General features: G+C 42.3%; 1 protein-coding gene across 1 annotated transcript in view; it reads left to right on the top strand.

Annotated features, from left to right (window-relative positions):
* LOC133497966 (CUB and sushi domain-containing protein 1-like) overlaps positions 1 to 14,875 on the top strand; it is a 521,981-nt gene that overhangs the window by 478,283 nt on the left and 28,823 nt on the right. Inside the window, exons 61-64 of the mRNA XM_061814268.1 lie at positions 3,157 to 3,333; positions 6,826 to 7,011; positions 11,820 to 11,996; positions 12,323 to 12,502. Coding sequence (XP_061670252.1) covers positions 3,157 to 3,333; positions 6,826 to 7,011; positions 11,820 to 11,996; positions 12,323 to 12,502 — 720 coding nt within the window. The remainder of the gene's footprint in view (positions 1 to 3,156; positions 3,334 to 6,825; positions 7,012 to 11,819; positions 11,997 to 12,322; positions 12,503 to 14,875) is intronic.

Genomic DNA, 14,875 nt, shown 5'->3' with positions numbered 1-14,875 from the left:
ATTTCCTAAAAATGTCAAATCTTGTACTGTATTTCATTAGCTGTCATTATATTTTTGGTTGGGGTTTTTTCAAAGATTTTTTTTTATGCGCTTTGAATACCAACTCAAATATGCTCCCTTGCCTAATTAAAGGCTACAACATTTATGTTATCGGAGATAAATGGCTTTTCGGAGAAATCTTAGTTGTCCATGCAGAACACTGCGAGCAATTGTCATGAGCCATCGGTGCGGGGGAGGAACAAAACACAGGACTTTGAGACAAAGGCATAATGTCCAGTGGGTTTTATTTCAGAAGCAGTGTCTCCACCCGGTGACCCTGTGCAAACTCAATGAAATGGCAAATGCCCGTGACAAAAACTCCAACATAAATACATCATCAATTAACATCCTGAATGCGCAACAGCTGTGACGAGTGCCAGAGGTAAAACCTTCCAGAGCAGTGACCAGGCCACGCCCCTCCTGGCAGTGCTGGTGCCCCGGTCATGACAGAACCCCCACACCCACAAGGCGCGGATCCCAGACATGCGAAAAACAAAACAACAAAAAAAACATGACTGGGGTGGGTAGAAGGGGAGAAAATAGAATGCACAAACCCCCCCCTCCTCAGCTGGGGATCGGTCGCCACCGAGGCCTGGTCACGAAGCGGCCGGGAAACGGTCACCGTAGCAGCCGAAACCGGAACGTGAAGCGTCTGGGAACCGTTCATCGTAGTTGCTGAAACTTGAACGTGAAGTGGCCAGGAACCGGTCGCCGTAGCGACCAAAACAGGAATGTGAAGCGGCCGTGGTTGGATCGCCGCCGAGATGTGTTCGTCAGGTGGCCGTGAACGGATTGCCGCCGAGACGCGGTCGTCAGGCAGCTGTGGGCGGGTCGCTGCTGAGAAGTGGTTGTCAGGTCGTTGTAGGCAGGTCGCCGCTGGGACAGGAACGTGATTCAGCTTTGAGTCCACTGGCTCCATGTCTGGCCAGTTCTTCTGTCACAAGCCATCATTGCGAGGGAGAACCCAAATGCAGGACTCAGTGACAAAGGCATAATGTCCAGTGGGTTTTATTTCAGAAGCATTAGCCGCACCCGGTGACCCGGTGCACATTCAATGAACTGGCAAATGCCCATGACAAAAACTCCAACATAAATACATGGTCAATTAACATGCCAAATGTCCAACAGCTGTGACGAGTGCCAGATCTGGGACCACCCAAAACGGTGCTCCAGCTCCGCTCATGACACCAATAATACATGCAAACTCTTGTAGGGAGCACGCAATTTGGTCCATGCTATTTGGGATCTTAGTAAAACATGTCTTAAATTGTATTTATTTTAAGTTTTTTTCATCTGTTTCAATATTTGCCATTACCTAAAAAAAACTTTAAATAACATGGTTAAACATTTGCTTTAAATACAGAAACTGGAATGTCACATCCTCTTTTGGTCCCATCCTCAATTGTTTGCAATCTCCAGTGAATGTAAATTCTCTACACTTTTGGAACGATGCATATTTGGCTGATAAAGAATAGAGATTAAAGTGATATGTAACAGTGGGAATGTGTCTTATTCTGAAAGCCCCAACACGTTAGAGTACAGGGTAGCATGGATGGAGAAATGAGGAATGGGACAAAAAAGGTGAGAGAGATGTGAAGCATGGGGCATTCAATTCCGGGGACAAGGTCTTATCAAAAGATTGGGTGGAGAAAAGCGGGTGACTGAGGGGGCAAGGAGAGGACGAAGTAATCCAACTTTGGCGAGGTGTCACTGGACCAATTGTTTGGCAGAAACTGAAAGATTGAGGGCAATTTCTTATCTGTGTCATCGAGAGAAGTATGCTACCTGACCTCTGTAAAATGTCAATTTTTCAAAAATTGAAGAGGAAAATAGAATGGCTTGTTCTGTGATGTCACTCACATTGATATTATGGAAGGATTTCAAGGAGATAAATGGGTAAATGTCACTTTTGTTTTCAAAGTGAAATTAATTTGAAATAAATTATTAAAGTTCGCTAAGGGATGTCCCAATCCAACTTTTTCACTTCTGATCCAATACTGACAATGCCACCTTGGCGGACGCAGTTATTGCTCCGATCCAACTTCAGCAATACTCATGTATATTTAATTTATTTGGTAGGATTAAATGTTAGAAGAAACTCAAGGGATATTACTCAAACAGAGAACAATAATCAGCAATAGTAGGTATGAGGAAAAAACAGATCCATTAATAATAACCAATGGAATCTATAAAGTACCAGCTGTGCTCTTCTTGACCTCTGTGGGGCACTGTGGTGCACACAGTGAGATACACACTTGCAGGAACAAGAGACAGCCTGTGTAGCACGGAACACTCTGGCAACGATTTCCTGGATCCAGTAGGCCTAAACGCAGTAAGTGTAGAGTGCTGATTGGAAACAAGTGCACAGGCAGTGACGAGGGGTGATTGTATGGGGGGACAAAACTCCACCCAAGTTCCATAAAAGGAAATGCAGGGACATTCCACGACAATTTTTTTTTTTTCTTTGAGTTGGACTATTTTGTACACGTATCTAATTCTAAATATCCATCCATCCGTCCATTCATCCATCCATTTTCTGAGCCGCTTTTGCTCATTAGGGAGGCGAGATGCTACACCCTGAACCAGTTGTCAGTCAATCACAGGGCACATGGAGACAAACAATCGTCGCACACACAATCACACCGAGTAGCAATTTAGCGTCTCCAATGAATGCATGTTTTTGGGAAGTGGGAGGAAACTGGAGTGCCCGGAAAAAAAAAAAAAAAACACGCATGCACAGGGTAAACATGCAAACTCCACACAGGCGGGGCCGGGATTTGAACCCCGGTCCTCAGAACTGTGAGGCCGACACTTTACAGCTGCTCGACATTTCCGCCGTTTTCCAATTATATTGTGAATATTATTCATTCGTTCTAAATATTTTCAGATCTATTAACATATTGCATTGTCATACACACAAACACTGACCATTAGTCGCAATATCACCCACCGTTCCTCACCATCTTCTTATTTTATCTTTCTGTTCTTTATGTCTTCTTCCAGCAATGACCCAGCTGTAGTATTTAATGCAGCAGTACTGTAGATGCAATTCATACTTGGACACATTCCTATGTATGTTAACACCGCTCCCCATTTTCTCTTTTTCTACATCTCCAGCTATTTCCTGCGGTGACCCCGGTGTGCCCCCAAATGTAATTGTGCCTGGGACTCCGACCTGGACATATGGCTCTGTGCTGCAGTACTCCTGCGTGCCAGGAGGGACGCTGGTGGGCAATGCTACACGCCACTGCCAAGAGGACGGCACCTGGAGTGGGTCACCGCCCTACTGCACTGGTAAAGTTTCTCGACTCCACACAGCTTTTCCCCGAATGTGTATAAGTTGTACAGAAGTTTGGATATTTAGTTGGTTGCAAACATTGTTCTTTCTACAAGCTCCAGCAAATAATAAAGATTTGTTTTGGGTGTACAAAGCAGGTTGTTTCTGAATCGAGAAGTTTACTAGGTCACAGCATCTCCCAGCAGCACCTCGATTCAAATCCGTGCCAGAAGGGAAATGTGATTCATATCGGATGTGATGAAAGCAGCAAAACACCCCCCCCCCCCCCAAAAACAGATAAATAAATAAATAAATAAGTTTTGAAAGTCCAGAGTGACTTTCCCAGCACATAGTGCTCATGAATGTCAAAATAATCAAAGCAATGAAATGAACACAATAGCAAAATAAAAATGGAATGAATCACATTTGTGTGTGTGTGGGGGGGGGGGGGGAGGGCGGGGAATTCTGTCCACCTGGATAACTAAACCAAAAAAAACAAATAAATCACATTTGAGAGAAGAAAAAAAATCAGTACACTGACAATAATACTGTCAGAATTATGAATTTAATGTGTGCCTTACCTCCATTATGTTGTCTATTTTACCATTCAGCATGCCAAAAGCATACGAACCAGATGATATGAAAAACTCTTTTGAAAGGACTTGATAGTTTTTTTTGTTTTGTTTGTTTTTCAGAATGTTTCATTCAATCGCACCAGCAGGCAAAATGTCTCAGAGGCCACTTCTCATTGAGGAGATTGGATACTTGCTCCAAAGATTTTTTTTTTTTTCCTCACACTGACTTTTTGATGCCTTTCTAACAAAGGTCATCAAATAACCTTCCGCTTTTAAAAGATGCCGCATTAAAAAAAAAAACATCAAACTCTACCTTTTCATTTTTCTTTATGTATCCCAGGAAACATCAGAACCCTTCATTCAGTCATCTTCCGTTACGCTGCTGGAGCCCATTACAACCATTTCTGGGGGAGACGCGGGGTACACCCCAAACTGGTCACCAACCAATCAAAGGGCACATAGAAACATCCAAACAACCATCAGCACTTACATTCATACCTATGGGCAATTTAGAGTCTTAAATAGTACGGTTGCACGTGACATCATGCTTGTTCATCCGGGTACTTGACCGCCATTGTTGCAGACCAGCAGTCAGCTGTCCATCGTGATCGTAATTCCGACTCAAGTAAATTATCATGCCAGATTTTTGTTGTCTCTACGGATGTGGAAATCGCAGAAACTGTGCAAAAGGACGCCTGTAATATGAGGTAGTTTATTATGTCCGGATATTCTACTTCAAGGAAGTCTTTCAGATCCTTTGAAAGTACGTCGTGGAGAGTATACGGATCGATATCTTCACAGAGTTTGATCTTTTGTACATATCTAGCTTTGGCGACAGACATCCGTCCATTTTCTTTTTACGTTTATCCTCACGAGAGTCGTGGGGAGTGCTGGAGCCTATCCTGGCTGTCAACGGCCAGGAGGCGGGGTACACCCTGAACCGGGTCCTGAGAACTGTGAGGACAATGCTTTTCCCGCGACATCGAGTGAATTAAAGTAGGCAGAAAACATCTGCCGCTCGCCGCTTACACATGGGTCTGTGGACATTGCCATGTTGATGTCGTCCGCAACGCCGAGCTTGTCTGTAGAAATGGCAGCGATTCGATTGAGGGCGCATTTTTATCACGTGATTGCAACCCAAGAATTAACCTCCACATCAAAACCAATTACTAAGATATATTTACGAAAAATTGTTGCATAGTTAAGTCTTGTTTCTTTCCCAAACGACGCTAACATTGCGATGACTTTTGTGTACGATAACTAAAAAGACCACTTTATCATGGCTTGGTCTTCCTGTTTGAGGAAGATGAAGGGAAGGGAACAAGAGGAAGAGTCCCGGTTTACTACTCATGTTGTCAAGTGCAGCCATCTTGCACACCTCATACGCAATAAGCTTGCTCGGCTGGCCTCAGACCAGGAGGCTCACCAGGACAGAATCCATCCTGCAGCTGGAGAACCTCATTGAGATGCAGGACGCCTTGAAGGGAGGGAGCTCTTAAAAGACACAAATCCCTACCGGTGGAATTTAAGCTCCTAACAGTTGTGACACACTCAGCGCTTTCACTGCTAGAACAATTTAGCATAGCCTTAATGTAATGTAATGTTATGCTATGTTTGTGTGAGTATCTTAGTGTATGTAAAAGCCCCAGTGTACAGTATGTGTATCTCTGATATTAATACTATACATTATTGCATGCATTATATGTCATGCATGCATCTTCCCCACACAACCCATTTAGTATCAAACTTACATGAAATCATTAAAACTAATCAGTCTACCAAGGATGCTTGCCCAGCACCAGCAAGTACACAGTCATAAATATCCACACCCTGTATTATTGAATTGGATTGTACATAAAGAAAATTGCTCTGCACCTTTATCTCAGGTTGATGGATACTTTGTTCATCCTGTGACGGGAATGACATTGTCGCAGCAGCAATATTCAGACATGAGAAAGAAACAAATAGGACCATTGAGGAAGGACATGAAGAAATTTGAATCTAATCTGAAAAGGAAAACGAATGCTAGTATATGATAAGTACAGTGTGCAGTTAATGCAAAACTAGAAAGATTGTGAACAGTGACATAATGAATTAGAATATCTCCAATATGTGTACGAAACAGCTATGGATTTGCACAATAGATACATTCTTCCATCCATTTTCTTAAGAGTACATCCATCCAACCATCCATCTATTTTCTTTGCCACTTATCCTCACGAGGGTTGCGGGGAGCGATGGAGCCTATCCCATTTGGCAACGGGCAGGAGGCGGGGTACACCCTGAACTGGTTTCCGGCCAATCGCAGATGGAGACAGACAACAGCCGCACTCACAATCACACCTACGGGCAATTTAGTGTCCAATTAATGTTGCATGTTTTTGGGATGTGGGAGGAAACTGGAGTGCCCGGAGGAAACCCACGCAGGCACGGGGAGAACACACAAACTCCACACAGGCGGGTCCGAGATTGAACCCGGGACATCAGAACTGTGAGCCCAACGCTTTACCAGCTGACCCACCGTGCCACCACAATAGATACAGTATGCATAAAAGTTATATTGTACATTTAAACAGGATCGTAAGACCCAATCGCGCACAAAGCTTTGCTGAAATTTGTGCAGGCATAATGACAAAAGGTTGTTCTAATCTTTTTTCAGACACCTTTAATAAATGTAAAGCTACATTTAGAAAATGCAGTTACAGGTAAAAGGAAAAAAAATAACCTTTCAAAGATTCTGTGGGACATGAACACCAAATCACATTTGTCACACCATGTGTACGTCTGTACATACACATGAAATAAACGTTTTTACGGTTCTCGATATGTGCTGTCTACATTACTTTCTTTTCACTTTTACGTGTGAGTGTGCACCTTCCCAGACTTTTTAGCGTGTTCGGGACATTAACTCTTAACGATCTCTTCTCACTTAAGGTCTGAGTCCAGGGATGTGCGGGGACACGGGGGTTCCTCCCCACGGTGCCCGTTTAGGAGGGGAAGAGTTTAAAACCAAGAGCCTGCTGCGTTTCAGCTGCGAGGCGGGATACAATCTGATTGGCTCCGCCGAGAGGACGTGCCTCCATAACGGCACCTGGAGTGGAATGCAGCCTGTGTGTCAAGGTGAGCAAGCCCAGCAGTAAGCATTCTCACAGGGGACCTGCAGTCATTTAAAGGACTCACACACACAGCTTCTCCGTTGTTTGCAACACAGAGTGGGATTAAAATGTTTTTTAACTACTTCATTTATTTGTAATTAATATGTTATAATCGCACCCAAGGTTAAGGGTGGCTCTGTTACGCAAGCAGGTCTTTCAGCAAATTAACCTTATCAACCCAGACTTTTGGAAAATGCTGATCTACACCAAAATATCAAGGAGTGCAAATTTTATGTAAACCTCTTTGCCTTTCTGAAATACGGACTTAATTATTCTGAAATGTTTGTAAAAGTAAATCGGCTTAGCTTCCAAGTTGAGCAATTTAATCTCTTCTTTAAAAGAATATAGTCCTATCCAGTCACTTGCAGTGCTATTCGAAGTAGGCCTCTAATTCTTGTTGCATAATTGCATATACAGAATTTAGAGCTGTTCATCAATCTGCACTCTGTCTTGAAACGTCACACGGCGACAAGGCTTAAAACTATAACAGCAAATGCATGTGCCATAGCAGGTCATTTGAAATGAAACTGCAGGCTTGTAAAGCTCTTTTGGGGGGGAAACACAACAAAAAAAAAAACTACTGAGGTGTGTTTGTGTGTGTGTGTGTGTGCGTGTGTGTGGCCTAGATATAGAGGATTTCAGCTTGTGACTGCACTGGATATCCCAAGCTGTGCTAACAAAGGGATGCCTATACAAAAGCAGTTTTCAAAGAGTCCTCTCAAACCCTTGAGAGTTTAGAGGAAATTAAAGTGGGTCCTCATAGCACTGTAGAGAACCCCTCCCAAAAAAAAAAAAAAAAAGCAAGCGGCATGCTTTCGCTAATCTTACCTAAAGTGTGTTACGTATCTACATCGGATGTGGGTGGAGTAGCTGAAAATTGTCCTCATGTAAGGAAACTGTCGCTTTACAATAATATTCACTCAAGTTAAAATAAATAGTTCTCCAAATAGTGATCAGGTAAAAGAAGTACTTAGTGAAAAACACGATTGAGTAGCGTAATTCCCGGCCCATTTAGTAGTACATTTTGTAAACGAAATACCATTTGGTACATAAATACGCCGCAGCTTTGTCATAGTCCCAAGTGCCCACATTGAAACCCATATTGAAACGAGATATTTACAAAGACGGTACACAGAGAGTGTAATGCTAGTACCACCGCGCTAACGCTAGCGCACCCACGGTAATGCTGCGCTAACAGGGTCGGTTAAAAAAAAAAATAAAAATACCGGTAAAAACCACTGAGACACGGCAGTAACACGTTGCGCCAATCTGTTTGAGTTCTTTTAGGCTGAATTCTGAACAGTTCTTCGTAGAGCAGACAGCGATGACAGCGCATTGCATAGCTGTTCTTTTTTTGGTAGTCTGTAGGGTAAACAGTTTGAATTTGTAGCGATTTGTGACCCTTACAACTACAAGATACCCGACGTTGTTTCCTCAGTTGTTTGTGTAATTTCTCATGCAAATTAGGCATTTTGGAAACTTTTCATCTGCTTAGGCCATGTGACTGCCTGGCGCAGTTTAATTGGTGAAAATGAGTCAAAGCATCGCTAGTGGTTACGTTAGATTGGTGAAAACAATCATTTGAGAGAATCCCAGGCACAGACCTCATTTATGATAAGATCTTGAGTATAATACACACTCCCCAAATTGACCACGCCTCTTCAAAAAAAAAAAAAATCAGGAATTCTCTTGTAGATACAACAGGTGATGTAAGTAATGGACATGTCACAATTTTTCTCATAATGGTGCTTCTGACATGAAACTTTCACTACGTTAGCAGCAATCCAAATGTACAAAATAGAACAAATAAGGTCAGAAAATAAGTTAAAAGCATAAAGTATTTTGCTGTAAAAACGCTGAGAACTGCAATTTCTTCTAAAAAGTTATTTGAGCAAATGTCCATCCATCCATTGTCCAAGACGCTTATCCTCACATGGGTCACGGGAGAGCACGAGCCTATCCCTGCTTGATTCAGGCGAAAGGCGGACTACACCCTGAACTGGTCGCCAGTCACTCACAGGGCAGATATCAACACCATCACTGAGCGGGAATCAATCCCACGCTGCCCGCACCAAAGTCAGGCATGTGTACCACTACACCATCAGTGACTCCTTGAGCAAATGTATCAAAGTAAAAAAAAAAAAAAATGTTACTACAGTACCCACCTCTGATCCCTTTGTAAGAAGTCACTTTTCTCATCATGGACGCTTATTGAAAATAATATTTCACTGAGCCCCTTTCAGTCACGAGCCCTTTAAATCATAATCAACCTTTTATACCGTTACTATTCTCATTAAAGAGTTAAATTAAAAACCCACATTGCATTCTGTGGTAGCAATCAATAATTTCAAAATATATTCCACCCTTGTATGAAATTACATTAGGAGTGTACATGACACATTTCTTTTTTTATCATGTGGAATTTGATTGATCTGGATATCACCGTGAGAAATGTATGGTTTTAAATCATGCCGTGTCGTAAATTTGGAATAATGAATTTCCGAACTTGGCAGCAACCACATGATGCCGCTAAGCAGGCTGCTGCAGAAGACGTCTTGACATATGTTTGGTGCAAGATCATTTTGAACTGAAATATAACCAAATCATATAACCTCAAACGTATCTGCCATTTATTTGATCAAAAATTTACATCATGTTTTTGGTTGGTAAGTCATTTTACACACATCCGCACACACTTACTCCTGCTAGTTTTTTTTTTTTTTTTTTAGTTTATCCCAATGTCCGTTTGTGTGACGCTAATTCTTTGTGTCTTGTCTGTTTTTCATTCCGCTAATGGTAGTTAAAAGCTGAATCAGAAAGGCTGGGATATCTGCCACTGAGACATAAAAAGATCCATACACAAATCCATCTTGTTGATGCAGTTTTGCTCCTCTCTCTGTGGGTAGACAAAAACACTCTTGACAATAGAAAGAAAGCAGTACACACAGTCTTCCTTAATGCGCCACATATTAATGTTTCTCGTCAATCGGTGTTCAATTGTTCAAATCGTTAGCCGGCATGTTCTCATTAGTGGATGTGCCTCGCTACTTCTTCACTCTTCTTTTCATGTCCAGTGCGGTTCCATGGTTTTTGAAAACTGTTGCTTGCAATTTAATGCGGAAGACGTAAATGTCCGCGGTTTCTTTCTTGTGGGAGGATCTTTGATGAAGCAGTTCTTAACCCAGCAAAAACAGAGGTTGAATGATGCTAATGCCTCGCTGGCACAGCGTGATCTTAATGAGCATTACAGGCTACAAAGCGCGCTAACAAAAACACCGTTGTGCCGCGACGTTCGATGCAAAGGCATTGTCCAATTGGGAAGATCTTTGAAGATATGTGTTGTCTCCATAATCTCATGTGGGGTAAGTTTACCACTGCCTGGTTTCTCCCTAATCATATGCAGTGATTTTCTTTCATCTGACACAATAATAGTTACATGAGCTGTGTCAACAGTTCTTGCCTTTACAAGGAGAGCAAGACTGCCCACAAAGTACAAAGTATTAAGTGAATGAAAGTAATAGAAATAAGAGTGAATAAAGTCAGTAGTACTAAGTACCACAAAGTAAAAAAAATGCATGCATCACAAGGATATAACGTTAAATATATCCATCCATCCATTTTCTTTGCCGCTTATCCTCACGAGGGTCTCAGGGATTGCTGGGGCCTATCCCAGGTGTCAGCAGGCAGGAGGCAGGGTGCACCCTGAACTGGTTGCCAGCCAATCGCAGGGCACATGGAGACAAACAGCCACACTCACAATCACACCTAGGAGCAATTTAGAGTGCCCAATTAATGTTGCATGTTTCGGGGATGTGGGAGGAAACCAGAGTGCCCGGAGAAAACCCACGCAGGCACGGGGAGAACATGCAAACTCCACACAGGCAGGTCTGTGATTGAACCTGGGACCTCAGAACTGTGAGGCCAACGCTTTGCCAGCTGAGCCACCGTGCCGCTACCTTAAATATATGTACAAATAATTATGATTCGGAATACGTCTGCGTTGCTTTTCATGATAAATGCTTTGTATCTTTTTAAAATATTTTGTCATCACAGCGTTTGTGTAGTTTTATCCAAATATCAACGGCAGCACAAAACAATCCTTTGCCATCACATAAATAAAATTCACACTTGCACAGTACAAAACTATATACAGGACATTATCATATGCAGATAAAAACAATCTTTTTGACTGAATAAACTGTGCTGATCTATTAATTTAAGAATATATACATTATTGTAGTTGTTGTTTGCAGTGGTGCAGATCTGCATCATACCAGGAGTTGTTTCTTAAAATGTTGGCGCCACTCTTGAGTATGATAATATTGTGCATATTTTCAAATACATTCATCATTTCATCATTGCAAATCATAATGTTTGATGCAGATCCTGTATTGCGTTATTTTACATTATGCAGGTGTAAAAAATGTTGTTTTGCCTGCAAGCTGATGCATATTTTCAGCATAATTTTATTTTAGAGCAAAACCAACAAGGAGCAGTTTAAAACCACTGCAGGTGTGTTTGGCCTGCAACTCACCACTAAAATATTGCACTGTCTGCTATTCAGTGGCGGGAATCTATCCAACAACCCTTAATAATTAATTAGCCTCACTACCTCAAGGACATATTTGTGTTATTTCCATCTGGCTCCAGTGATAATCTCATTATTGCAGACAATACGCCCGATCGACCTTGAGTGACAGCAAGGCAGTGTTGCGCGCGCTGACATTTTTAATAAGATTAACCATCATTTTGGTATGTGCCTTCGCTCCTCAGCTGTATCGTGCGGGAACCCCGGCACCCCGGCTCAAGGCCGAATCGTCTTCAGCGACGGCATCACCTTCGGCAGCTCGGTGGCGTACGCGTGCTGGGAAGGGTTCAAAACATCGGGCCTCACCACCAGACACTGCACAACGAACGGGACGTGGACGGGGCAACCGCCAGACTGCACTGGTAGGGGAAAGAAGGGATTCAAAGTTGCACGTTCTCGCAATTTGTCTTCATTTTGTCTGCTGTTGCTGGAGCAAAGAGGCTCAAAGAGGTTCGGGAGAGGGGGAGTAGGGGGGAAGCGTTATGGGGGACATGAATTGAGGCAATTGTGGGAGCACCTGTGGGACACTCAAGAAGTTTCTGTAAGAAAGTTGAGTAAAATGAGAAGTTAGTGGGGGGGGGAGTGAAAGTATATAAATAATTTTATTCCATACATGAGGGGTTCCCAGAACGTTCTGCAAGATTAGACTGTTACTATCCATAACACGGTGTTCTCCCACTTCCCACAGTGATCAGTTGCGGAGACCCGGGCCCGATTGCCAATGGCGTCTACTCGGGACGTGAGTTCACCTTCAACCACACGGTGGCATACCGGTGTAGCCCGGGTCACCTGATGGAACCGCCTGGCCGCAATGTTTTACGCTGCACGAAAGATGGGATGTGGAACCAAACCAAACCCGGTTGTATAGGTAGGACATTCCGACACCAAAACGCTGGTGCTAGTTTGAATTTAAAAAAAATCTAAGGGAAAAAAAAAGAACACTGCATTGATGGTGATAAAATGCACGGCATGTTTAATCCACAAAATAAAATGATTCCAAACATGTTTATTAGCAACCAAAAGTGACAATCATACCATTTGCTTTACTATGTCAGATAGACAACAGTTTCAACTCAAGAGCCACTTGATGGTACTTTATTGTATTATATATTATGTAAATGCCATCAGCTTTCCATAGACATATAGTATAAAGATAATGCTGATGATTGACAAAATTAGACGATAAATCTAGTTATTTAAATATTAATCATCTTACTTTCAAGTATCACTGCAGTTCGTTGGTGACATGCTTTTATGTTGCTGCATATTATAGCTTTTTAAAAAATATATATACAGTGCAACCTTGGAGTTTGAACATATCGTAATTCGTTCTTGTGAAGGGTTCAAAGTCCGATTGGTTCAACCTGCAAAACGTTTTTTACCTTTGGAAATAGTGCAAATGAGTTCAATCCGTTCCCAACTTTCAATTAGCAAATTCCTATTTATGTAAAAACATGTACACCCTCTCTTCATCAAAAAAAATGCATACATTAAAGCAACTGAATCGTGTGTCTCATTTACATTTTTGGTCGCTGTGTGATGAATGTGGAGGGAAGGAAGGAGGAATTGTTACACCAAAGTCACCCTCCATGATTTGACTGCATAATTCTCCAGTAGCTTTTCCTTTCCTTCTATTATCTGGAGCTTTTGCTTTGTAATGCTAGTCACTCCTTTGGCAACACTAGCTACCTTTTATTACATTTTTATTCTTTAGAATAGTTGAAATAGTCTATTTAGCCATACAATACTAGTTACCAAGAGCCGTAACAAACGCACGCCCCATTTTCGTCCCTAGCGATCCACTGTGGTTCACACAACTTTCCTTTTTCCTTTGCTGCTGGTCATACTACTTTCTCTCTTTGGGGCCTTACTAAAGAAAACACTGGGAAAAAAATCTTGAAGGATCTCAGAAATTTGCGTGCTCACACCAAAACTGTTTGAACAACTCGAAGTGGGCAGTAGCTTCTTCGCACTGCCCCGTGTGCATTCGGCATCGATCGGTTTGAGTCGGCTACCCGGTGAAAGTGGGTTCATCTTTGTTTGGGTGTATGACCCCTGAGTCATTCCAAATCCGAGGTACCACTGGAAATATACAGAAAAAAAATAGTATTTGAACACCCTAGTATATTGCAAGTTCTCTCACTTAGAAATCATGGAGGGGTCTGAAATTTTCATCGGAAGAGCATGTCCACTGTAAGAGCGATAATCTTCTTCTTTTCCTTTCGGCTTGTCCCGTTAGGGGTTGCCATAGCCTGTCATCTTTTTCCCTCTTACCCTATCTGCTGAATCCTCCTCTCTAACACCAAGCGCCCTCATGTCTTCCCTCACATCTATCAACCTTCTCTTTGGTCTTCATCCCAAGAACACCATCCCTACTGTGAAGCATAGGAGTGGAACAGGATGACTGCACTGTATGAAGGAGAGGATGACCGTGGCCATGTATTGTGAGATTTTGGGGAACAACCTCTTTCCCTCAGTCAGCGCATTGAAGATGGGTCGTGGCTAGGTCTTTGAAGATGACAGTGACCCGAAGCACATAACCGGGAAAACCAAGGAGTGGCTCTGTAAGAAGCAAATCAGGGTTTTGGCGTGGCCTAGCCAGTCTCCGGACCTAAACCCAATAGAAAATCTTTGGAGGGAGCCGAAATTCCGTGTTTCTCACCGACAGCCCAGAAACCTCCCTGATCTAGAGAAGGTCTTTGTGGAGGCGTGGGACAAAATCCCTCCTGCAGTGTGTGCAAACCTGGTGAACAACTACAGGAAACGTTTGACCTCTAATTGCAAACAAAGGTCACTGTACCAAATATTAACATTGGTTTTCTCGGGTATTGAAATACTTATTTCCAGCTGTACCACACAAATAAATCGTTAAAAAAATCATACACTGGGATTTCTGGATTTTTCTTTTTTGATTATCTCTCTCACAGTGGACATGCACCTCTGATGAAAATTTCAGACCCCTCCATGATTTCTAAGTGGGAGAAGTTGCGATGTAGCACGGTGTTCAAATACTTATTTTCTTCACTGTACATGTACAAGTCAATTTCACATTCAGCATGCAGTCTAAGCATGGAATCCTGGTGCTGAAATTGTAAAACTAATTTGGGCTGTATTTTAGACATTTTTTCCCCAACTCTTGAAAAAGCTGTCTAAAAGTTTTTTCATCAAACACTAAATTCAGCTATTTGTACGTATTAAACATCAGAGATATACAAAATGTGTGGATATGAAAAAAAAAGTG

This window comes from Syngnathoides biaculeatus, chromosome 3, assembly GCF_019802595.1.
Source record: "Syngnathoides biaculeatus isolate LvHL_M chromosome 3, ASM1980259v1, whole genome shotgun sequence".
NCBI lineage: Eukaryota > Metazoa > Chordata > Actinopteri > Syngnathiformes > Syngnathidae > Syngnathoides > Syngnathoides biaculeatus.
Note: the sequence above shows the minus strand (reverse complement) of the source record. Positions and strands in the feature narration are given on the sequence as shown.